The sequence below is a fragment of the Vanessa tameamea genome, chromosome 3 (assembly GCF_037043105.1).
Source record: "Vanessa tameamea isolate UH-Manoa-2023 chromosome 3, ilVanTame1 primary haplotype, whole genome shotgun sequence".
Classification (NCBI taxonomy): Eukaryota; Metazoa; Arthropoda; class Insecta; order Lepidoptera; family Nymphalidae; genus Vanessa; species Vanessa tameamea.
This window is the reverse complement of record NC_087311.1, coordinates 872,868-896,735: the sequence shown is the minus strand read 5'-3', so window position 1 is coordinate 896,735 and position 23,868 is coordinate 872,868. Positions and strand designations below refer to the sequence as shown.

General features: G+C 37.9%; 5 protein-coding genes across 5 annotated transcripts in view; 2 read left to right on the top strand and 3 right to left on the bottom strand.

Annotated features, from left to right (window-relative positions):
• Positions 1-2,593, top strand: part of LOC113397544 (neprilysin-4-like) — a 46,727-nt gene extending 44,134 nt beyond the window's left edge. The window contains exons 11-17 of the mRNA XM_026635944.2: positions 313-416; positions 494-552; positions 633-681; positions 794-861; positions 1,128-1,261; positions 1,433-1,603; positions 1,756-2,593. Of these exons, the coding sequence (XP_026491729.2) occupies positions 313-416; positions 494-552; positions 633-681; positions 794-861; positions 1,128-1,261; positions 1,433-1,603; positions 1,756-1,932 (762 nt within the window). The 3' untranslated portion in view covers positions 1,933-2,593. The remainder of the gene's footprint in view (positions 1-312; positions 417-493; positions 553-632; positions 682-793; positions 862-1,127; positions 1,262-1,432; positions 1,604-1,755) is intronic.
• LOC113397548 (probable U3 small nucleolar RNA-associated protein 11) lies at positions 2,515-4,727 on the bottom strand. Its single transcript, XM_026635948.2, has 4 exons — positions 4,384-4,727; positions 3,833-3,958; positions 3,037-3,228; positions 2,515-2,811 (listed from the first exon to the last, which is right to left on the bottom strand). Exons 1-4 carry the CDS (start codon positions 4,612-4,614, stop codon positions 2,602-2,604), a joined length of 759 nt encoding a protein of 252 aa, XP_026491733.2. The 5' UTR covers positions 4,615-4,727; the 3' UTR covers positions 2,515-2,601.
• A 361-nt stretch (positions 4,728-5,088) lies between these two features.
• Positions 5,089-7,530, bottom strand: LOC113397545 (sodium channel protein Nach-like). The gene is made up of 9 exons (XM_026635946.2): positions 7,415-7,530; positions 7,135-7,332; positions 6,651-6,920; positions 6,404-6,503; positions 6,054-6,221; positions 5,813-5,936; positions 5,614-5,719; positions 5,430-5,536; positions 5,089-5,271 (listed from the first exon to the last, which is right to left on the bottom strand). Exons 1-9 carry the CDS (start codon positions 7,510-7,512, stop codon positions 5,120-5,122), a joined length of 1,323 nt encoding a protein of 440 aa, XP_026491731.2. The 5' UTR covers positions 7,513-7,530; the 3' UTR covers positions 5,089-5,119.
• A 4,361-nt stretch (positions 7,531-11,891) lies between these two features.
• On the bottom strand, positions 11,892-15,608 carry LOC113397546 (E3 ubiquitin-protein ligase TM129). The gene is made up of 5 exons (XM_064218447.1): positions 14,993-15,608; positions 13,800-13,929; positions 13,224-13,478; positions 12,845-12,966; positions 11,892-12,365 (listed from the first exon to the last, which is right to left on the bottom strand). Exons 1-5 carry the CDS (start codon positions 15,406-15,408, stop codon positions 12,203-12,205), a joined length of 1,086 nt encoding a protein of 361 aa, XP_064074517.1. The 5' UTR covers positions 15,409-15,608; the 3' UTR covers positions 11,892-12,202.
• Positions 15,609-16,136: 528 nt separating this feature from the next.
• Positions 16,137-23,671, top strand: LOC113397543 (coatomer subunit beta). Its single transcript, XM_026635943.2, has 20 exons — positions 16,137-16,316; positions 17,034-17,128; positions 17,461-17,690; positions 17,969-18,138; positions 18,297-18,504; positions 18,650-18,787; positions 18,898-19,096; positions 19,175-19,320; positions 19,434-19,574; positions 19,665-19,823; positions 20,358-20,470; positions 20,643-20,830; positions 20,980-21,152; positions 21,228-21,369; positions 21,489-21,632; positions 21,803-21,964; positions 22,156-22,301; positions 22,388-22,477; positions 22,567-22,719; positions 23,038-23,671. Exons 2-20 carry the CDS (start codon positions 17,038-17,040, stop codon positions 23,119-23,121), a joined length of 2,877 nt encoding a protein of 958 aa, XP_026491728.1. The 5' UTR covers positions 16,137-16,316; positions 17,034-17,037; the 3' UTR covers positions 23,122-23,671.
• Positions 23,672-23,868: the final 197 nt, after the last annotated feature.

The window sequence follows — 23,868 nt, the reverse complement described above, 5'->3', positions numbered from 1 at the left end:
ATTGACGACGTTGGGGATAGGACGCCGTACAAACGGCAGCATCTCAAATTGCATATAAACATTAATATTACTTTCAAAATCACTTTTACTAGAATAACATAATCGCCGTGGCGAACCGAGAATTTACCACAATTAATTGCCTACTTTACCAATGGGTATGGATAAACTGAGACTGAACTATTGACGTTACAAAGGCTGGTAGCGACCACCTAGTACACTACAACATACTGTACAGTACCTGGCTGCGAATAACATATCTCGTCATATCGGTTAGTGTGAGCCGTGTAATAATAATACGTTTACGTTTGTCAGGTCGAGGTAGTCGAAGGAGACTTATTTGAATCATATCTGAAGTTAACGTGGGCGATGGTCAAGAAATCCTTAGAGACCCTCAGGGAAAAACCCGACAGGGACAGGTGAGATATTTGTCAATAATAACTATTTACGTTATTTGTGACATTACAAAAAAATGATTTTAACTCCTTTCCGTCAGATGGGTTGCCACAGCCACCACGGTGAATGCATTTTATTCGGCGACTCTTAACTCAGTCAGTAAGTAACAGTTATCATTAACACATCCATAGTTTATATACAAAAGTCTATTTATAATATTATAACGCTGTTATTTTTAGCATTCCCAGCCGGTATTCTCCAACCACCTTTCTATGGAAATGGAATTGAGTGAGTTTTTAAATATTTAGTATTATTAACAATCACACGTCAATACACGCACGCATAGAAGTTACTCGCTGTCTTATTATATCAAAGTATAAAATAATTTAATATTTTCTAGGGCGATCAATTACGGATCTATTGGAGCTATAATGGGACACGAGATTACTCACGGCTTTGACGATCAAGGTAAATAATTGTAATTTTAATTTTTTAAACTTAACACAAACTAGAAAAGTTTGATAAAAGTAGGTCCCAGTAATCATCCTTGCAGTACTCCTGAATTAATCTTAAATAAAGTTATTCAGATTACGACGTTTTTAAGTACAATTAACGTATTAAGCAATTTAAATATTAATTGAATAGAATTTTAATTTCTAAAATTTAATACGCGAAGCGTTTATGAAAAAACAGCTAGTACTTAAAGACTGTATTTAAATTTTTCTGGTGTACAGGACGTCGCTACGACGAGCACGGGAACCTCGCGCAGTGGTGGTCGGCCGGCACGCTCGAGCACTACCACGCGCGGGTGCGCTGCATCGTGGACCAGTACAGCAACTACAGCCTGCCGCAGCTGCCCGGATACAAAGTGAGACACGCCCTACTCGTAAGCGACGCCGAAGGGGGTTCTCGCGGTACATTCTTCTGATATCAATCATATCGACAAACGATCGAGATGTTCAAGATTGATCTTAATCTGCACGCGGTCGAGGAGCATAGACATCCGGGAGGGGCTCCAACGGCGTATCGGTGTGTGCAGGTGCACGGGTTCAACACGCAGGGGGAGAACATCGCCGACAACGGCGGGCTGCGCGCGGCGCTGAGCGCGTACGCGCTGCTGGCGGCGCGCGCGCCCGCGCACTCGCGCGCCGCGCTGCCCGGCCTGCCCGCGCTGCGCACCGACCAGCTCTTCTTCCTCGGCTTCGCGCAGGTTTGCATTCACCTCTTTAAATCGTACGCAATCGATACACTTACCTCCTCTCAATGATTAATATATAAAACTTGAGTGCGAGGTGTACTTACCAAGGACATCATTGCTTATATAAGTACAAAAAACATTACTCGGTTTGTCATTTTTTTCAGATATGGTGCGGTAATACGACTACGGGCGCTCTCAAATCTAAAATGGTGGAGGGTGTGCACAGTCCCAATAAAATCCGAGTAATCGGCACTCTGAGTAATTCTAAAGAATTCTCAGAGGCCTGGCAATGTCCAGTGGGCTCACCCATGAACCCCGAACATAAGTGTGTGCTGTGGTAGACTAAATGTGATCTTAGAAATAATCGAACCAAAGACAAGACTCGAATGTTACCAGTAAGTTACCCATAGACTTATTCGTTAGCTAGATAGGGCCAAAGGCAATGTTTCATGAACATACTATGCGAGTCTACCTCTTCAACTATTCAAAAGATTGAAAATAAAATGTAATCTGTGCTTAATAATAATTATATTAATAAAAAACAGCATTTTTTATATATGAGAGTAGAAATGCATACTATTTAATACATAATATTATAAAAAAATCCGCAACAGTTATGAACAATGTTCGTTTTCAAAATTTTCATTTGCAGTCTGCAAAATATTATTCATAGGATTAAAAAGCGTAATTCAGATTTGCTAAGTATAAACATGAAATAGGGCCAAGTATAACATAAGAAATATTAAGCATGAAATAGTTTTAATAACAAAAATAAAGACATAAATTATAAGATCTATTACTGATTAAAGTTAACTAATATGTGATACTATAATTATGAATGTGGCATTTTAAAATTATTCATTAAACCTTGACAAATTGTTTATTTTAGACATAAGTAGATTAAGTTAGAAATTAAACAATAGTTAAGATAAGAAGTGAATTTATTATAAGAAACAAAAAAATACAATAAACTATTTATTATGAAATAAGAAATGATACAAATGAGACTTTTATTTCTTCCTCACATACTGGAACTTGTATACGGGGGCTGAAACTTTGGTCCCACTCTGTATTCTTTTGGGTTTCAATACTTTTGCATCCTGTAAATGTCTTTTGAGTTCCATTTTTTGTTGAATGACGGTGAGATGTTTTTCACGCTCTATCCTTTGTGATAGTTCCTTGTATGTCTTTTCTTTAATCTTCTTTGTTGATTTAATTATCTGTAATTAAATCAATTATTTGATGGTTCCACTAACTCACTGCACTAAAATTTGGTGTCATAAGCTAGTCACAAGACCAGTGAGACATGAGACCAATTCAAGAAAACTACAAATTAATTTAATAAACAAAAGGAGTTGTAACATTTATGTACGTAGATTATTTAAAACAATTAAAAAATAAGACATATGACATAAAAATTGCTAAAACACTTCATTGTAAATTACCTCATCATTAACTTCAGGTAGGGTTATCTTATTGAGATCGGAGAGTCTCGGCCTGTTAGACTTCCTGTTGATAAGTGAGGGATGTGTATCCAATCGTTTAGCCAGATCAAAATTTTTCTCTTCGCCTTCATCCACAAAGAAAACATGCGTGTTTGGTGTAGAGTCTGCCACATCTGTCATATGGAGCTGAGACTAAAACAAACAAATATGTACTGATATTATTTATTCTATTATCAAAACATGATGATGGTAAATCTCAAGTAGCTAATAGTGTAGGAAATATATTAGTGCACAAGTATTGGTTTAATATTTGGCTCTATTTTCCTTCATAATTGAATGATCAGAGAGAATTCAGGTGCTGTAGTTTAAATGGATTTATATGGTTTCTGAAGCATCTACAAGCAAAGTGTTAAAACTCCCAACTTCCAAACACCAGGCTGCTATTGAGAATTTCTTGCCAGGAAATACCAATAATTTTCAATAGGCTCAAACCAGGATCTAGGGATCTTATAGGTATATGAGCTGGTCAGTGGGCTATCAAGGCATTCACCTAAACAAATATGTTAAACAGACACAAAAAAATATATATGAAAGTACATAATTGGATTAAATACTCTACAAAGCAAACTATGGACAGGGAACCAGTTATCAAGATTGAATTAAAATGTTAACCATACTACATTTAATAATCATGCATTTTATTATTTAATACAAAAATTCAGTGCTTACAATTAATTCAATATTCTTTTAATAATATAAAAATCAACATAAATTTATAAGATGGCTTTCAATTTACCTGCAATCTTTGTATCCGCCTACTCTCAATAGTGCGTTTCATATTAATATATTTAAGATCCTGTGTTTGCATCAGTTTTACTTGCTCAGGTGTGTGTTCATCTTCTTTCTCCAGTTCATGATGTTCCTTTAAATAAAATAAATACAACAATATCATACCAAGCATAACTATATGCTTATATGGAATCTTAGAGAACATAAGCAGCTTTAAATGTAAGATATAGACACATTGTAAGAAACACCAATTACAAATGTACACATTTAACAGAGGTGTTAGTTTTACATACTATTTAATAATGTAAATGTTTATAAAGATCAAATGAGTATAAGTATTTATTAATATTAGATAGTTGCGTATTTTTGGCTATGAGTAATTCTTATTCAAACTAATCATGCCTAAATTTGTTTAGTTGAAAAGCAATACCAAAAAATGTTGGCTACAATAATATTAAATGATAATTTAAAAGTTATACAAGAAATCGTGTATTTCATGTACAATTTATGTATAACTACAATTTTGAATTTTTGAAAACGAATACAAAATATCCTTACCCCATCTTTCACTCTAGAATTGATCATATGAAAATAAAACTCATCGGGATTCCTGTCCAATGTTCTTTTACGCAAAAGTTTAAGCGTAGCACCCTTTTCATGGTAATCATTTGCGCGTTTTTTGTAATCTTTCTTTTTTTCTAGTAAACCAAGATGTTTTCGAGACTCAGGTTGATGTCGTTCCTTATGAGTCTTCTGATTAGCCTTAGCGGCTTTTCTCCACGATGACATTATTGTTGTTTTACGATACTTATTATAATTGAATATATTTAATTCAAAGATTTATAAGAGTTTACTTTCCCAGATCTCAAACTGTCACGTTCACGTGTTTACCGTTGTCAAATGTCAAAATGACAGGTCTCAAACTTAAGAGAGTTCTACTCTTAGTTGCCATACTAACATCTCTTCATTCTTGTTAACTAAGCTACGAATATGTTTTTTAAAGCATGCTAGGTGTACATCCAGAAGATTGCAACTTAATAACACTCTGTTTAGCTTAGATTTTATTTCGTATGCACTAGTTGTAAATAAGTTTTGTAAATAAAAAAAAAAAAAATATCTTGTATTATTTATATTAGATTTTATACATTTTGTGTAGATTTTTGTAAAACTGTTGGTGTTAGATAACAAAGTCGATGTATATATTTTAGCACTAAATATATTTTGGACTAAAGCAGTTTTTTTCTACAATGTGTATCAAATTAACTAACTATATACCTACTATTTAACTATATATTTAGCAGTACAAATTATCTATGCTGGGTGGAATTTGAATTTCAGTAGATCTGCGTATTGCAATCGGTAATCGCACAAACAAAAGAAATAAAATTTCTAAGGCACTAAAAAGCCCCACTCCAAGAAACATATTAAATACTCCACCTAGAGATGCTGTAAAAAAATATAATTTACCACATTTTACAAATAAGGGTCACGAAATATTTAAATTATTTATTAAATACTCAATAAAGGTGAATAAGTAACAAGAATACCAGTACTTATATAGCTATTATTAGCTTGATAAGTAAGAAAGGTAATGAATAACTCACACAGCAAAGTAATCCAAGTTTCTGTTGGATTCACCACAAATATTCTGGATCCACTAATCCTTATTGATATAAGGAGAACAGAACTTGCAGTTTCGTTTAAGCCGGCACTAAAAATATGATTTATTATTATATTTATAAATCTATACATATACGTTTATTATATTTTTTGTGTAAAATAACTTACTATATTTCGTTATGAGTATATATAAAAGCATTCATAGGGCTCGATTCTAAAACTAAGAATGTAGATACCTTTTTGCAAGATGGCAAACATTTACAAGTAATATTTTCTGTAAAAATATTAATATAATAATAAGAATTAATAGGTATCATTATATGTGTTACTGAATCACACAATATATAGATAATTCTTAATCTTTTACCAAAATTAAATCGTCTTAAACAACTCATTTGTGTCATGAGACACGGTGGAGGAACACTATCTTCATTTCGGCTTTTACTTCGTAACGGATCTGAACAGCCACATGACTTCTCCTTACATTTTAGCTAAAACGTTTTATTATTTTTCATTAATACACTTTATCAATATGAATACGACGTAGTACTGAAAATATTAGGTTATTATTTAAATGTAATAGAATATAATCTCATAAAATGTCTGACCAAACATCGACTTTTCGAATATCCATCCGCAGTACTGCAAGTTCCTTCCACAAATTTATCAGGATCGCTGTCCACTACAGACGTGAAAGTCACCTGAGCAAGATAATTATAGCCAGGACTCAGGATCATGGGTTCTACCCATTCTTCGCCGTTAAACTTAGTGTAAACCTGAAATATTTCATAACCTTTTTCGGTTACTAATAATAATTTGGTAGAACTACAATTTTATAAACAACATTATAGTATTTTGTCCTTATATTTATTCATCATTCTCATGCTTATATATTTAATTATGTATTAGAAGACATACATATAGTAGAATATCACTATAATGAATAATTTTATCTCACCTCACAACCATTTAAAGTCGGTTGATCAGAACATTGAACTGCAATTTGAAGATTTCTTTTTGCTTCTAATCGAGAAGTTCGACTTTCTCCGATTTTCAATCTAGAGATTTAAATAAAACATATTTATTTTAATTACAATTCAAAGACAATACGGTAACATGAAGATTCAAAAGTTCTTTTTGTGAGCCCACTTGAATAAAGAATATTTTGATTTTGATTTATAAACTATTATATAAATCACACTTACTTCTTAGGCCGTGACAAGCAGCACACGCCCCATTCAGTTAACTCCCTTTCAAACAATTTCCCACAAGGTATCATGATGGATTGCCAGCGACAGTTTTTGACTATACTATGACATGGAGGCATGACTTGCATTAAAGCTTCAGGTAAAGTCAAATTATTTTTGAAAAGAATTTCTTCTAAGATAACAAGATGCTCCTTGTTTGTGTCTTTTCTTCGAAGTACATGATTTAAAATAGTTTGGAGACGACCTGTGACGTTTGTATTTATTAACCTAGTCAGAGAGATTTAGGTGATTTAAGCAAGTTATTTTTAGGTTTGAATATCAATATCACCTATAACTAAGATACCTTAGTTAGTATTTTTGTAGGTGATCTAATAGATAAACAAATAGATATATAGTTTGTTAGATACTAAAAGACAGATACATAAAAAATAATAAGCATTGGCTCGTTTTCTAATATAGAATAAATATGACAAGAACTTACAGTTTTTTCTGAAATAAATACGCAATAGTTTCAGCCGGAGGGCAAACTGCAACGAGTGGCATTTTCACTGCGTCTTCCTGACCACGTAAATCGTGTAGAGTCAGTAGCGCAGGTACCTCTAGGAAACGTTCCCATAATACAGCACAAAGAACACCGGCACAACATGCGCTGGCACAGCAGCAAATTAGCCATCCAATGCTACAAAATGAAGATGCAATGAAACGTAAACTCAATTAACAGAAATGGGAACTAAAAGGATATTCTTAGAGACTATACTCACCGATCAGCATAATACTTAGAACATAAATACTTAAACCCGTGTAGGGTTGTAGTTCGATAGAATTGCCGCATTGCATGACTACACGCTGACTGCTTCATTTTGGTATATTTTTGCAATCAACTGCCAAGTCAAATAAGTTATTCTTCTCTGAAAGAAAGTCTTAGATTTTGTAGCAATTTACGCTTTGATGTGAAACTCGTGAGTGCGGTATACAAATTCAACAATGGTAAATGATAGCGGCTAATGTCTATAGAATTTTACAAGTTCATAGATGGCTATCATCGAAGCCTGTAATTAACGATCACTATCATGTGAAAATTGTGATCGATTAACTGTTGATGTGTTTACTAGTTTAGTTTAGTAGTGACTTGTTCGCGTGACCTTATATAGTAATTAAGTGTATACTAGGTTTTTTTGCTGCATATTTTCGATTTCATATTCACACTAATAAGTATTATTATAATAATAGGCATATTTATTTCATAATGCATATCGAAACTTTTATAATTTTGGGAGTAAAATTAAAGTGGAAATAAGTAAAGTGTAATAGTGTTGTTTAATAAATAAAAACATATTAATCATAAACTCTTAGTGCACAATATAGCTGAGCTATAAGCGAATCACATACAATCTGTAAATCTATGGTTTGTTTATCTTTTTTCCTTCTTTCATTGGAATAGGCTATACATCGTCGTGGTAAAATAATAATATCTTAACTAATTTGAAATCATGAATAGTTTGATAAGAAATTAGCTGTTTGTCGTATCAAATTTAATATAAAATCAAACGTTTAATAAAATAACTCGAACGGTAACCACGAGATGGGTAAACATGAAATAAAAATAAATAACATTCACTTTTAATTCCTTTATTTGCATAATTTTATAAAAGTTACACTTTGGTTGCTAGACAAAATTTGTTAAAAGATTTTGGACATTATTCGAAAACAATATAATTTATTATTACAATAATAGAACGTGCTACATAATATAACAAATATTTTTAATTAACATTCAATTTTGTCAAGTGTGAGATCACTATACATTGGAATGTGAATGCAAATATTTAAATAAAGTATTCTCCGTGTACATTTACGACCTTTGATACATTTTACATGATGGTAGGACTTTGTGCGAAGAAGATACCACCCACTCGTCATATATACTATCGTAAAGCAGCTGTACTTAGTATTGCTGTGTTCCGAAATGAAGTTTGAGTGAGCCAGTGTAACTAACGCAAGGGACAACAACCTTATCCCCAAGGTTGGTGGCGCATTAAAAAAATGGTCATGGGGCATGGTCAGACGGCCCCTTTTCCCGTCCACAAACATTTTAATAAAAAAAAAACAATAGTAGGTATTTGGCCAGTCGGTAAACATAATAAAGACACATAACGCCCAAAAATATATTTACAAAAGTAATCATATCAATAACAAAGAAGAAAGCTGTTTTGCGCACCAGACGTCACAGATAAGTGTTACCGTGGTTCTCCTAGTCAATCAATTTTGTGTTACATCAAATAATCCGATAAATTTGCCTCAACAACAACATCGGACGAGACAAGAAAGTTCTCGTGCAAATACCATGATTTCATGTCACTATATAATGTACGATAGCATATTAAATACGTCACGTAAGGTTAGGGGCCATTCATTTATTACGTAAGACTATTTTCGCTTGTTTTTGACCCTCTCCCCTTTCTCGAATCTTTTTCAAATAATTTTAACTTTGCGCATTTTTTTTATCTTACGTAAGAACTATCGAGACTCCTTCCCACCCCTTGTAAACATAAGACATGGTCGACCCCCCCCCCTCCTAAATCGTCGTAATAAAGGAATGGCCCCGTATGACAATATTTATTTACTAGGAAATCACAAGTTTATTGAAATATAATCTATTTTTTTTTAATATGAATCAAATATTGTATGCGTAGTTACGAAATATTATCAACATCAATTATTTAAATAACTATTAAATAATTATATAAATGATTCCGTCACATTGGCGTCGGATCCAGAGCCATCTCAATCTATGTTGGGGCCCTTGGACACACATGAATTTGGGGCCCTTTTATTAGATATTTACTAAAATTAAAAATCTAGAAAAACATATTGCAAAAAAAACACAATGAAACAATTTATTTTTAATTTTAAAAATTCGTCTTCCATGTAGAAATAATTTGCTTATAGCCAGGCTTTAACGGTCGTTTCAAATAAACAGTGCTGTAATTTTCATAAATTCTTAGGAATCTGATTGGTTGTATAATGTTATGGCCATAGTATATCCATTTGTATCATGAAGAGCACGTCAATAGCTTTCAACCTTTTAATTGGTTAATTGTGACAGTAGGCTGTGTGTAAATAGTTGTTTATCGTACTTCGAGTATCTAGCTGCCTCGCTGGTCTAACGGCCAGATATAAAGCCGATAACGATGTTTTGGATTCAAACCCCAGGTCGGGCCGATAAATGGTTATTGGATTTTTCTGTCGAAAAATTCTCAATGAAGTCTGGAAGTGTGTCTTCGTGCCTCGGAAAGCGCGAAAAGCCGTTGGTCTTAGACCTGAACTCTTACCGGTCATGTGGGATTTGCCGACTTATTGGATTATGAGAGTGAGTGAATAGAGCACAAACTTGTGTGCGTATCTCGGCTCTAGACCGTGACCGAAATCGGTCAGGACACCATCATCATTAATTTCACCCCCAAGGCGCTCCAATAAATGTTTTACATCATAAATATATTTAGTGGTAAAACAATGTAATTGATGTCGCTAACAGCGCTACTGTTGCGAAGGATTAGAGACGCGATCTGAACTATAGGTCGCTTTGTTTCGTGGCGTGGAGATCGCGCGTCGATGTAGAGCGGCGGAACTGCACGCTGGATGATAACAAGTGCTTTTAAATTGTTATCACTCATTTTAGTTCATCGTTGTTTTTGTAAATTACAATATTTAAAATACATTGTATAGTGACATGATATTATTCACTTCCTTTAGCTGTTATCAGTAAAGAGATTTTTCGTATTTTACGAATAGAAATTTACTTGTACAAAAACAAAAATATCAAGGAATTACAATTATTAAAGTCTCAGTCTCCTGAGCTAGGTATAAATTTAAATCAACAGGAGTTATATCATTTTTGTATCTGTTAACAAGTACTTATATTTCACTAATTAACAAATCAACCAATAACATCAATTAAAAAACGTGAAAAATTTAAAGTAGAACCATGCTTGCATGCTAAAAGTTAATCAAAGTAAAATGTATTAAATAAATATATCTGCTACATATTATAGGATATAATATGTATTACATCTCGTGGACATACAACTATAAATACTACCAAACTATAAATAAGTATCCAGTCGTTTGAGAGATTTGTTCAAGTTGGAATATGCTGTCCGTTCTTGCGTCTGTTTCGCCCCAATCACGTTCATACGAGACGCGAATTATAGCGTTCTCTTCACTTTCTGCTCAGAAACTTAATAATTATTTTTTGTGATTGTTAGGTGTATACCAATTACTAAAGTAGTAATATTATCTATGCCTAAATATCATTGTCTTTGATTCGGTAATATTTGACAGCAGACGGCAATCGTTGTCATTGATGATATTACTCACGCCAAGACAATATAGAAAACTATTTTTGTGATTCTAATGTTATTTTGTTTTATTTCGTGTCTGTCAATAGCCGTGTACTTATTTTAGTGTAAATGTCAATCGTTAAATGTAATTTATACATACACGAATTTGTGAAAAAACAACTTTATACGATATTAAATTTCGGATAAGTAGATCGTATATTATTAGGTACAATTATTCTTAAAATTTGTAGTTACGTCTAAATATTAATTTTAACACCGAGTATAATATTATAACATCGAATACTAAAATACTACGGACATTTCATAAACATTACATTTATATATTTTTTTTGATCACATTCAGTTTTCCATAATAAAATTATTCTACAAATTGTCTATTGGCGTAATTGTGTAAGCGGCATGAGTCGTGAGCACAACCTAAACTTGCGCAGCAGGACCCTCGGTCTCCGTAGAGCGCCGAGGCGGCACGCGATTGGTCCGTCAGTAGATGCTTGTCGTCCATTGGAATCTCACTTGTCATTTGGCCGAAAATATAACGCGAACCGGCCCCAACTACTGCTCATCTACGCTCACGCCTCCTGCTGACTGTTATACCATAACATCAAATTGATATTTGTAGCCTTAACACACTATCGATTACATTTATTTAACATTTTTCAAAAATATATTCAAAAACTACTTGTTTTTACATTAGAAAATAGTTTATCTGCGAACTGGAAAAACCTGGACATCGTTATAGGTAAGTAATTCTTTCGACGGGGGACTAGTCTTACAGTCGTTACAGCATAATACATCCTAACGTCCAGTATTTACCGAAGTCAATGTCACATCTGTCAGTCATTCCCTCACCGGTGTGAACCACACATTAGTTTTCAAAATTTATTAGCTACGACACGTTTTCTACAAACGATAATAACACACAGAAAAATTTAAATACCAATAAGATATTGATGGTAATCAGATATTTATTATGTATTTAAACTTCTAAAAATCAAATAGACCGAGCAGTACCCAATCTTCGATCGGCACTCACTCAGAGAAGTGGTAAAGTCGCTTAGGAAGCTGGACGAAACATATCGCCAAAAAGGGCGCGCAGGAGACGAGTACTATGATACAAACGTTCGTCGACCGGTTGAACTTCGAGAGCAGTCGGGCGAGGCGAGCGCGCGTCACGAGCGGCGCGCGGCGTCAGGAGGCGGCGCGGCGCGCGGGCCGCGCGGGGCGCACGTCGCGCAGGCAGAAGGGCGCGCGGCACACGGGGCACGAGCCGCGCGCCGCCAGCCACGACGCCGGCGCGCCGCCCGCGCGCGCCGCCCACCAGCGCGCCATGCACGCCGTGCACCACAGCACCCTGCGTATTGCGTATCGCGTATGATACGCGATCACGACGATGACGGAAATGTGGTCTCCGGCGTTATTATATGATACGATACTTGACTGCCAATACCTATGAATTGGCACTCGCCATATTATAACAATATGTGACATTAATAATGTTTGTTCACGCAGGCAATTTCGTGCGAGACCTCATGGGTGTTAACGTGTCGCCGTCATGTTCACTACGATCATACAGCGACGACAATAAAAGTGGATATAACTAGTTCAGTATAATAGTGTTGTATTACAAATATAATAACAATTACTTAATGAACTGTTTGTAGGAACTATTAGCAAATCGCATGGAATATGTAAATCTAAAGTTTGTTTATATGTACCTATTCCTGATTCGATTCAAGAGGCAATACAAAGCATTCCCAAGGTCACCGGAGAGGAGGACTGTCTGCTATGCTGACGGTACTAAATTATGAGAGTGTATCTTAATGATATTACCTGCAATTGCACTGTTGACACGGCAAGTGCTCGTCCTCGATATGCGGAGGCGGCGGGACGCAGCGACGGTCTAACTTTACATCAGCCGGGTTTTGCATGCATCCGATGCATAGCTCCACTTCCTTGTTACAAATTAAAAATAATTTCGATTTGGATAATTTAACGAACAGATCGTGGAATCTGGACAGATCGCTGATGTTTTTTGTGGCCCTCGTTTTATTTCGTCTCTAAAGATAATGAGGTGAGGTAGTTAGTTTAATAACACACAATAGATAAAACAAATAATTTAAAAGCGCCATCTTAAAATAGCGGACGAATGGGGACTACTGACTAATTAAGTTATAAAAACATAAAAGTAGTAAAATGTTTATAGATTTACCTCATCAATTTGGTAAACAGGATTCTGCTCGACATGCTGTTTGAAAACATCTACAAATCTCTCAATTAGTGTGGGCAGCAGAGATATATGCTCAGGGACTCGTATTGCTCTGTCTAATCTTGGTTGTAAGTCTCTCAGAGACGTTGTCGAAATCCTAAATGTGAATTTTTTGATGTCATCCCTTGATGGGATCGCTTCTATATTCACATATTGTACTTCATCCTCACCCGATGTTGATAAGTTGTGGCTGTCAGTCTGTTACAATTAATAAAACTGTTATTCATAAATAAATATTAGTAATTCAAAATTTTTTATTAAAAGCTAGAGTAATTTACGAATACAATTACTCCATAGCATTAATAATATCAGTGTTATTACAGGAACAAGGGGCATAATATCTAAAATCCTGAGGTGGGCTGTGCATAGACAATATAAGAAGAGGTCTGTAACTGTGTACTTTTGTCTTTGATCTCACGGTGAGTATCTATTTATAGTCCCGAGGGTATGTAAAACTATCAGGTGTTACATCACAATATGTTTATTAAACATACAATAAGAAATAGTTAAAATACTCACCGCAGTCGCTACCAATGCACAGTCTCTCTGTTTCACCAAGTTTATGCCATATTGAGTTACTTTAACAAGCCACGAGTGAGTAACAACAAATTTGCTGGTTGCACTTAATGTTATCGATACTTTATCCACACTGAAATTGTAATATTTACTTATTGTTGTATAAATAACAAATTTAAGTATAGTAAATTTGTAAAAGTAAAAATAAAATAACGAATAATAAATACTAAATACTGTTTTTACAAACAGTAGTGAGTAGATCATCAACAAATTCAAACACAAGCATAACACTAATCTGCTGAACATATTACAAGAGTTTATAAATAAGAAAGGCAGCCCAAAAAAAAAAACTTTAGGGTGCTTGTATGGCATGCACTGACTAAAATATCAGAGATGCATCAAATGATACATTTATTTGTTATTTACTCATAAGTGGGCAAACATTCTTTGAAAAAAGTTTACAAGTGTTTATTTTGTTTTAATATTTTATCTGTAATCCAATAGATTCATTACAACTATTGAAATATTAAACGTAAACTTAACAAGATCTACTTTGGGAAATTCTGAATTCAATTCATGTTCTATGTTATTATTGTGAATATTTTTATAACTTTTATAAACCTAACTCAAAACCATATAAAATTTCTAAGCTGACAGAATTGTGAATATGTAGATTTGTCTGAGTTTATAGGAATTGCAAAAGGTTCTTCTAATTTTATAGTATAAAAATAATAAATATTTATGACGTTATTTGATGACACCAAAATAGACAAAGAAATTTAACCTTATTCTCATATTTTATCTTGGTGTCACAATTTTTATTGACTTTTGCTTAATGTATATTATTTTCAAATATTTTTACATACTTTTGGTAAGGCTAACAGGCTTATGGCTCATCTGATGGTAGTAATCACCACTGCCCATAGACACGGGTATTACTTAGAACTGTTAACCATAGGTGTTACATCCCTTGTGCCTGTAGTTAAACTGTCCACTAAGTAATGTGATATACCCAGATTATAATGCACATAGCCCTATCACCTATGAAATCTTTTCATAGCTGATAGGGAAATTCTTCTTGAAATATTAACCTCTATGAAATCATTCTAAGTAAATGAATCAAATACAATAGTTTGCTAATTCATCAGTATAGATCTAGTTATGTGCCATACCTGACCTATAGTAAAATATAATACCTTCGAAACTCCACATTGAAGTTGGATGCCACGACTCTCCAATCGATTCCTGGTGTCACATAAGGTTGTAAAGCTTTTACAACAGGGTGCTTACTCTTGTCATATTCCCACCAACTGACCATTTTGTACCCCATGTAAAATGGGATTATCAATACAGCGGCTGCAGCCGATAGCATCCACTCTCCACGCACACCACCGCACCAGAGTGTTGCGAGGTACCCAGCTGGCAGCATCGAATGTATTAAAACAGTTATAGTTGTTCTCTTCATATGATATCCAATAAAATTCGTATTTTCGGAGCCAAGCCAATTGTCGAAGAGTTGAGCTATAGTAAAACCGGCGGAAACAAACTCAGCGGGAGGATATACAACACAAATCGAAAAAAGAATATAAAAAAGAGTGATTAAGATATCCATTATGAAAAATCACTGTGCGCAATTTCTCGTTCTTAAATAGACTGTGCGTACTGCGTAGGTTGGTAAGGTGAAAAGTATTACTGAGCAATGCAAATGTATTGATCGATGTCACTATTTATTTTTATTGTAAAGGATGCACACATTTTGCAGCTTTACAGTTTGCACACAAGACACAACTGAAAATGACACTAAGGTAAACTGATTTTGACTTATAATGTCAAAAGCCAAATACAAACAACCAACGAGTCAAGAATTAAAAGCATCTGTCAGAATTAAAGTCTTTCCAATATCGATTTAAAATCTATATGAGGCAACATTCCGTGCCTGTTTATTTTGTTTACCGCAAAGTAATCGAATTTATACCCAACATCTACACTATATTTGATCTTTCAATGTTTCACGACCGGTAAGCTCTATATCTTAATCTCGTATTTTTTTAATATAACTCTTTGCTTACTTGATTATACATTTCTTAGAGTGAACGTTATACTTTTACATAAACGTGATAAGCGAATCATAACAAATTAAATGGTCTTAAAACGTATTTAAATTTATTATTTTATACTATTTAAATTATAATCATAAACAACAACCACTTAAGTTAGGAAGGGAAGATAGATAAGTGATTAAAGAATAAATTAAGAATTTTTAATCGATACTAAAAACGTTTATTGACTAAGTAACAACGTTATTCGTAACATGTCAAAATTCGAAACGAAACATCAATCTGTTGACACTTGTGACATGTCAATTTCGATGTGGAAATGTGGACACGTATTAAATAATAATATTGGTTAAATTTCATCATATTATATATTTATATCTGTTAATAAAGCTATTTACTATATTCCATCAAGCCACTGCTCTTTTAGGCATACAATTAAACATCAGTGACGTGTACTTTAAAGGTAAAACTGAAATTAATCATAGACGCCGATGAGATAAGATGTTAAAATTATGTTTAAGTCATTTACTTTTGATTAATTATAAAAAAGTGTTCACTTAAATTGTAATCCTAAATCTACTCCAGCTATAGACAATTTTATATCTTAAATACATATATACTCATTTATACAAATAGTCAAAGATTGTCGACGAATATTCACGCACGGTAATACATACTATACATAATATGCATAAATATATAAAAATATTTTATTTGTCGGTATTATTTATAGTGTTAAATAATAATAATAAAATCAAAATTGTTTATTTTGAAATATTAATTATTGTTTATACATAATAACTGGTAGAGATGCATCATTAACCAGATGAGATTTTAACATTCTAAAAGTTTGTCAATATAACATTATAAATAAGTGACATATAAGAAATAGCTGTTAGAATTATTAGATGCCAACTTTTCATAAAAAAGAAAAGAAAAAGAATATTAAGAAAAATAAAATCACACTACATATTGCTAAGTGTAATAATTACAATTAATTTTAATGTGTAGTAGTATAAGTTAAAGCTAGCTTTCAGCGGGGAATTATTGAATATATTTTATTTATACTTATATATTATAATACTGTTACATATATGCAAAATAAACAAATACAGTTGTGGATGATATTAATTGAAATAGTTTAATTGTAATTGACATTAACAGTATGATTTTGTTTTAGTAACATGGCGGGTGTAGAGCAGCCTTGTTATACCCTTATAAACTTTCCGACAGACTCAGAACCACACAATGAAATGCAACTGAAGCTTGACCTAGGTAAGCTATATTCTTTAATAATCAATACTAGTTAAAAGAGCCTGAGACATGTTCCTTTGATCAGCTCCTATGTTGGGATTGCATTTACCAATTGTCAAGTTAGAGGTGTATTTAAACTCATTTCAAAAATTATTTTACATACATGTTTTTTTTTATTCAATAGTGTTGTTAACAGTATCAAAAGTGTGTAAATTTTGAGCTTGTATTGTAGAGAGTACTTGTCAAATATATCTATACTTTCAATTTTGATTCACACATTTTAACTAGTGGATGAAATTGAATAACAGATATAAATGAGGTGTCATACAAAACTTAAAAAAATATATTAACAGAAAAGGGTGACATAAAGAAAAAGATTGAAGCCCTAAAGAAGACTATTAGCATCATACTCTCCGGTGAGAAAATTCCTGGTCTGTTGATGATAATCATCAGATTTGTGCTGCCACTACAGGATCATACTATTAAGAAGTTATTACTTATCTTCTGGGAAATTGTACCAAAGACCTCTCCTGATGGCAAATTATTGCAAGAGATGATCTTAGTTTGTGATGCTTATAGAAAGGTAAACTATATGAATGCATTCTTTATTTTTTTATATTTAAAATGAGAAGAACGATTAAAACTAATATACAAGCCAATGGCTAAATCCAAGAGATTTTTAAAATAGTGATGTAATTGAAAATGAAACAAAAATGTTTAGTACCAAGTTGTAGACAATTGTGTTGCGTTGAAAATCAATTCAGAGTGCACATTGTGAAATATATAGCATTATGCATGGATTGTAATGCCATTATTAAAAATAATTATCTATATATTGTAATAAATCGTTTTTTTATGTAGGATCTGCAACATCCTAATGAGTTTATCCGGGGCTCGACACTCCGGTTTCTGTGCAAGCTGAAGGAGCCAGAATTATTGGAGCCTCTAATGCCGGCCATTCGAGCTTGTCTAGATCACAGACATTCATATGTCAGGAGAAACGCGGTTCTCGCCATATTTACTATTTATCGGTAAACATTGTTATATATTGTATGAAGCATTGTCTTTTGATGAATTTCCAACATATACATATATAAGTAATTTATATTAGGCACAAATTTTTGTTGAAGTTTGTCAGTAAGCATGTGACATATAATAGTCTGTATGATTTGTGACATTCTTCGTGCAGAAACTTCGAGTTCCTGATCCCGGACGCGCCGGAGCTGGTGGGCACGTTCCTGGAGGGCGAGCAGGACATGTCGTGCAAGCGCAACGCCTTCCTCATGTTGCTGCACGCGGAGCAGGAGCGAGCACTCGCCTACCTCGCCGAGAGGCTCGACCACGTGCACGCCTTCGGGGACATCCTGCAGCTCGTCATCGTGGAGCTCATCTACAAGGTGCACGATGCTCCGCCGGCACGTATGGGGCACGGCAGATGAGCATTTGATATCTATTAAGCGGCATTAGTTGACTATTTAACACGTATGTTATCATTTATAAGTCATGTATTCAATATTTTATACAACAGTTGGTATCTTTCAGGTGTGCCATGCGAATCCGTCAGAACGTTCACGGTTCATACGTACCGTATATGGACTGCTGAACGCCCCCAGCGCCGCCGTGCGATACGAAGCGGCAGGAACTCTCGTCACCCTCTCCTGCGCTCCAGCCGCGATCAAGGTCGGCCATATGCTCAATTGAGTACTTCGTATCCCATCGAATGCCCTTTTCACGGCCCGAGCTCGCCACATTCATATCCCCCACTAAAATATCGATCTCGATTCGCCCAGGCGGCCGCCGCGTGCTACATCGACCTGATCGTGAAGGAGAGCGACAACAACGTGAAGCTGATCGTGGTGGGGCGCCTGAGCGCGCTGCGCGCCGCCAGCGGGGACGCGGGCGCGCGCGCGCTGCCCGACCTCGCCATGGACGTGCTGCGCGTGCTCGCCGCCTCCGACCTCGACGTGCGCCGCCACACGCTGCACCTCGGTGACGCCTCGCCCCACGCCCTCCCCCTCCCCGTCTCGTCCTCGCGCCCGCACTGACCGGCGACTTGCTCGTGTGCAGCCCTGGAGCTCGTCGGGTCGAGACACGCCGAGGAGCTGGTGGGCGCGCTGCGCAAGGAGGCGGCGCGTGCGCAGCTCGCCGACCACGACGACGCAGACAAGTACCGCCAGCTGCTCGTGCGGGCCATGCACCGCGCCGCACTCAAGGTGCTCTACCCTTCTACCGTTACAAAATATGAATATTTTTTTAAAATGTCTGCCTTCAGAGACACCACTAGGAAAATGCTCAGCTCGAATTGACCATCATTTTAACTTTTCAGTTTCCGGAGGTGGCCGGCACGGTGGCCCCGGCGCTGCTGGAGATGCTGGGCGACGGCAGCGAGGCGGCGGCGGCGGACGTGCTGCTGTTCCTGCGCCACGCGCTTCACGCGTTCCCCGACCTGCGCCCGCGCATCTACTCGGTGAGCGGGGCTCGCCGTCTCGTTAGCCTCTCTCTGTAACGGCAACGATTCGAGTTCAGCGTGAACCTCAACCCCACTTCCCTGTCACAGAAACTGCTGGAGGCCGTGAGCGGCATCCGGGTGGGCAAGATCGCGCGGCCGGCGCTGTGGCTGGTGGCGGAGTTCGCGGAGAGCGGCGACAGCGCGCGCGCGGCGCTGGACGTGCTGGGCGCCGCGCTGCCGCCGCTGGCGAGCGCCGCGCCGCGCGCCGTCAGTGGCCCCTTGGGGATGCTTGTTTTATTCACATTTGTCATAATATAGGTAGGCCGCCAGTGGGCCGACCTGATGGTGGGTGGTCGCCGCCGCCCATAGACGTTGGCTCTGTGAGAGGTGTTGACCTTCAGCTGAGATGTTATATCCCTTGTGTAGTTTCACTCACCCCCGTCCAAACCGGAACACAACAATACTAAGTATTGCCATTTGGCGGCCAGACGGCCTTACCTACCCAGAACTTAAATGTTTCTTTATAAAATTGCTTATACATCATTGCACATTGTACCGTACTTGCTTGTTATTAGTAAATTCGCCTCATCAATAGCCTTATCTATAAAGGATGTTTAGCGAGTGTTTGATTAAACACTGACCTCCCATTTTTTGGCGTCATCAATTTAACATTCGGAAGTAAAGGGTAAAACATTCATTAGCTAATGATTAATTAGACTTATAATTAAAACCGTAGATTATTATGAACGATGTAAATTTAGTGAGAGATAATTATTTTATTTGCAAACAATTGCTACTCAGGAAGAGGAAGGCGCACAAGAGAATCCGAGCGTGAAAGAGAAGGAGACGCCCGCTCGGCAGCTCGTCACCAGCGACGGCGCGTACGCTACGCAGTCCGCTTTCAATTTGCCTAAGTAAGTAAATGATATAAATTCGTGTAACTAAGACTTTCGTGCGGGAAAGCAATCGATCGAATGGAATATTTGCTTATAAATATTGACTCATTTCGACAAATGTCTGAGTACATAGTGGCGTGTACGACTTGAACTTTCTGCAGAGGAGTAATATGCTAATGTCTTGTGTCAGGGCGGCGACTGCGGCCGACAGCAAGGTCGGCGGGCTGAGCAGTGCTCTGCGCGAGGGGGAGAGCTTCACCGCGGCCTGCGCGTGCTCCGCCCTCGCCAAGCTGTCGCTGCGCATTCGCGAGCCCGCCCTCGCCAACCGCGCGCTGCACCTCGCAGCCTCGCTGCTCGCCTACCACAAGATCAACAAAGGTCGGCACCCGTCGGCTCCATCGAACGGGATACATACTATATTTCTGCAGATTTGCCGAAGAGAAGCGGTTCCACCGAAAGAACTGTATTCGGTCGAATCGACAAACACAACAATGACGTCTACTAATATGCGACGCTCCGGTGCGCAGGCGCGGGCGGGCTGACGGCGGACGACGCGCAGCACGGCGCCACGTGCGTGCGCGCGGCGGCGGCGCGGCCGCCCGTGGTGCGCGACGCGCTGCTGCACGCCTCGCGCCGCGCGCTGCACGCGCTGCTGGCGCTGCCCGAGCGCGCCGCGCCCGCGCTGCTGCCCGACTCGGAGGTGAGTGTGCACGGGGCGCGCGCGTGCGCGTGCGCGTGTGTGACGTCACTCACTCGTCACTGGCTCGCTGCGCAGGCGGAGCGCTCGGCGCGCGGGGCGGAGCGCGTGTCGCGGCGCGCGGAGGTGGAGCGCGGCATCACGTTCGCGGCGCTGGCGGGCGCGGCGGCCACGCAGCACCACGACATCTTCGAGGTGTCGCTGAGCAAGGCGCTGCAGGGTGCGTGTCCTCATCTACGTGATACGTTTCTTCTTTCTTCTTCCGTCTAATATTGCGGCCCTCCGATTCCGTCTCGGCCGGCGCGATGATACAATTTATATTGAACTCGACGTGCGCAGGTCGCAGCACGACGAGCTCCGAGCGCGGCAAGCTGTCGAAGGTGACGCAGCTGACGGGCTTCTCGGACCCTGTGTACGCGGAGGCTATCGTCGCCGTCAACCAGTACGACATCGTGCTCGACGTGCTCGTCGTCAACCAGACCGGTGCGCTTTTCCTCACTTCGTTTATTCGACTTTCACAAAAAAAATATATACTTTCACTCTATATAATATTCGAATGCCATATTGCTAATATTCATAACTGACGATGTAAACTACGACTCAGTTATTCGAGTTATAGTCATATGAGCTAATCTCGGTGCGAACGTTCGCAGACGACACGCTGCAGAACTGCACGGTGGAGCTGGCCACGCTGGGCGAGCTGCGGCTGGTGGAGCGGCCGGCGGGCGTGGTGCTGGCGCCGCGGGACTTCGCCTCCATCCGCGCGCACGTCAAGGTCGCCTCCACGGAGAACGGGATCATTTTCGGGAACATCGGTGAGGGATCCAATCATTTTGATCATAAAAACCTAATGTTTTGTTTTATAATAACACTCTAACTTTGTTACTGCTCTATGATCCGAGACGTAACCTCAAGTAGATAATATATTTATTAGAGGTTTAATAGTTAAAAGGTTAGTTTTAGTGTAGAGCATTTTAGAAAATGATGCATCTCGGTACGCCCGCAGTGTACGAGGTGTCGGGCGCCGGCACGGACCGCGGCGTGGTGGTGCTCAACGACATCCACATCGACATCGTGGACTACATCCAGCCCGCTGCCTGCAGCGACGCCGACTTCCGCCACATGTGGGCCGAGTTCGAGTGGGAGAACAAGGTGCGCTCCTGACAGATTGCACTCTTTATATATATAATTATTTACTTTGATTGTAACGCTTTTTTTTATGTGCGACCGTATTCCAGGTGTCCGTTAACACGAATATCACCGACCTCAAGGAGTACTTACAGCATCTCTTGGCATCTACCAACATGAAATGTCTTACGCCGGATAAGGTGAGTCATTATCAATATACGCCATTTGTCTTTGTATATATACAACGCGGTCCGCTATACGAATGGTACCCATACGGGCGGCGCGGCAGGCGCTGTCGGGCCAGTGCGGCTTCATGGCGGCCAACCTGTACGCGCGCTCCATCTTCGGCGAGGACGCGCTCGCCAACCTCAGCATCGAGACGCCCCTGCAGCGGCCCGGCGCGCCCGTCGTGGGCCACGTGCGCATCCGCGCCAAGACGCAGGTAAGGCCTCGTGCCGGCCCGTTTGGCCCGGTACCGATCGCCATGTATTCTACCCTCGAGCTGCGATAACTGCAGTTGTTGTGTTCTCATTTGACGGCTGAGTTAGCCATTTTAACGACAGGCACGAAAGCCATAACATAATAGTTGCCATGGTCGGTGGCGCATTGGTTATGAAGGAATGGTGAATGTTTCATACAGCGCCAAGTCTATGGGCGGTGGTGCCCATTTACCGTCAGATAGCACATTTTTCAGCCCGCTTGCCTATATTATAAAAAAAACTCTATAATTATATGTAATGTGATGTGTCCGCGGTTACAGGGCATGGCTCTGAGTCTAGGTGACAAGATCAACATGATGCACAAATCCCCGCCGAAGCTGGCTGAGCCCACCGTCGCCGCCTGAGTCAGCTAAGTCAGCTGCGACACTTAATAGATTACGTAGTTTTGTATAGTCTATTTTATTCCAATTCGACTAGTACAAAGTGTGAACGGAATGAAAGACTAAACTTTTAGTGAAAATGTTTTTAACTTTGCAAAACGCTATCATTAAAGGAAGAAAGTAGATTATAGTAACTCATTTTTGTCGTGTTAAATTTTTGTGCTCGTTGAATTGGAATATCCTATATCTTAATATTATGGACTAGAAAATTATTATGATTAATATAAAGATAATTCTGAGCGAATGAGTCGATGTTGATGCGATGAGACCATTTTTCTAAATCATTGTTTGATTATAACTTTTTGGTAACTTCCCTAATTTTTATATTTTTAGCATAAACAGATATTTATATTGTTCTATTCCGAAATATATTCTTTTCATTTTAATAATAGGTATTAAAAATATTTATGACAAATTAATTTGTATTATAAACCATTTTGTCAGCTCTGTAAATTAAAATGCTGCCTTTGTGATGATTACGAAAAATACATTTTGTTAAATATATTTCTTAGATTAATTAAACTTTTTTTCTTTAAATATTTTCATTATATATTATATGACTTTGTAACATTTATACTTTATGGGACTTAAAATCAACCAATATAAAAATGTACTTTATTCAAGTACAATCTTAAAAGCACTTGGGAATCGACATTTTTCAAGATTTAAATAAATATAATTATATCATCACGAATTAGGAGTGTAGACCAT

Bases quoted from the DNA above. Each gene is read 5' to 3' on its own strand.
- LOC113397545 (XM_026635946.2), bottom strand. From the start codon at position 7,512: ATGAAGCAGTCAGCGTGTAGTCATGCAATGCGGCAATTCTATCGAACT. The intron at 6,222-6,403 runs GTGAGATAAAAT...GAAATATTTCAG, and splicing joins CGACTTTAAATGGTTGTGAG to GTTTACACTAAGTTTAACGG. The intron at 5,537-5,613 runs GTAAGTTATTTT...TCATATTTTTAG, and splicing joins TATACTCATAACGAAATATA to TGCCGGCTTAAACGAAACTG.
- LOC113397548 (XM_026635948.2), bottom strand. From the start codon at position 4,614: ATGTCATCGTGGAGAAAAGCCGCTAAGGCTAATCAGAAGACTCATAAG. The intron at 3,959-4,383 runs GTAAGGATATTT...TTTTATTTAAAG, and splicing joins ATTCTAGAGTGAAAGATGGG to GAACATCATGAACTGGAGAA. The intron at 2,812-3,036 runs GTAATTTACAAT...ATTTAATTACAG, and splicing joins TACCTGAAGTTAATGATGAG to ATAATTAAATCAACAAAGAA.
- LOC113397543 (XM_026635943.2), top strand. From the start codon at position 17,038: ATGGCGGGTGTAGAGCAGCCTTGTTATACCCTTATAAACTTTCCGACA. The intron at 19,097-19,174 runs GTGACGCCTCGC...GCTCGTGTGCAG, and splicing joins CCGCCACACGCTGCACCTCG to CCCTGGAGCTCGTCGGGTCG. The intron at 22,478-22,566 runs GTGAGTCATTAT...GCGGCGCGGCAG, and splicing joins AATGTCTTACGCCGGATAAG to GCGCTGTCGGGCCAGTGCGG.
- LOC113397546 (XM_064218447.1), bottom strand. From the start codon at position 15,408: ATGGATATCTTAATCACTCTTTTTTATATTCTTTTTTCGATTTGTGTT. The intron at 13,479-13,799 runs GTGAGTATTTTA...TAATTGTAACAG, and splicing joins GTGCATTGGTAGCGACTGCG to ACTGACAGCCACAACTTATC. The intron at 12,366-12,844 runs GTAATATCATTA...CGCAATACGCAG, and splicing joins TGTCAACAGTGCAATTGCAG to GGTGCTGTGGTGCACGGCGT.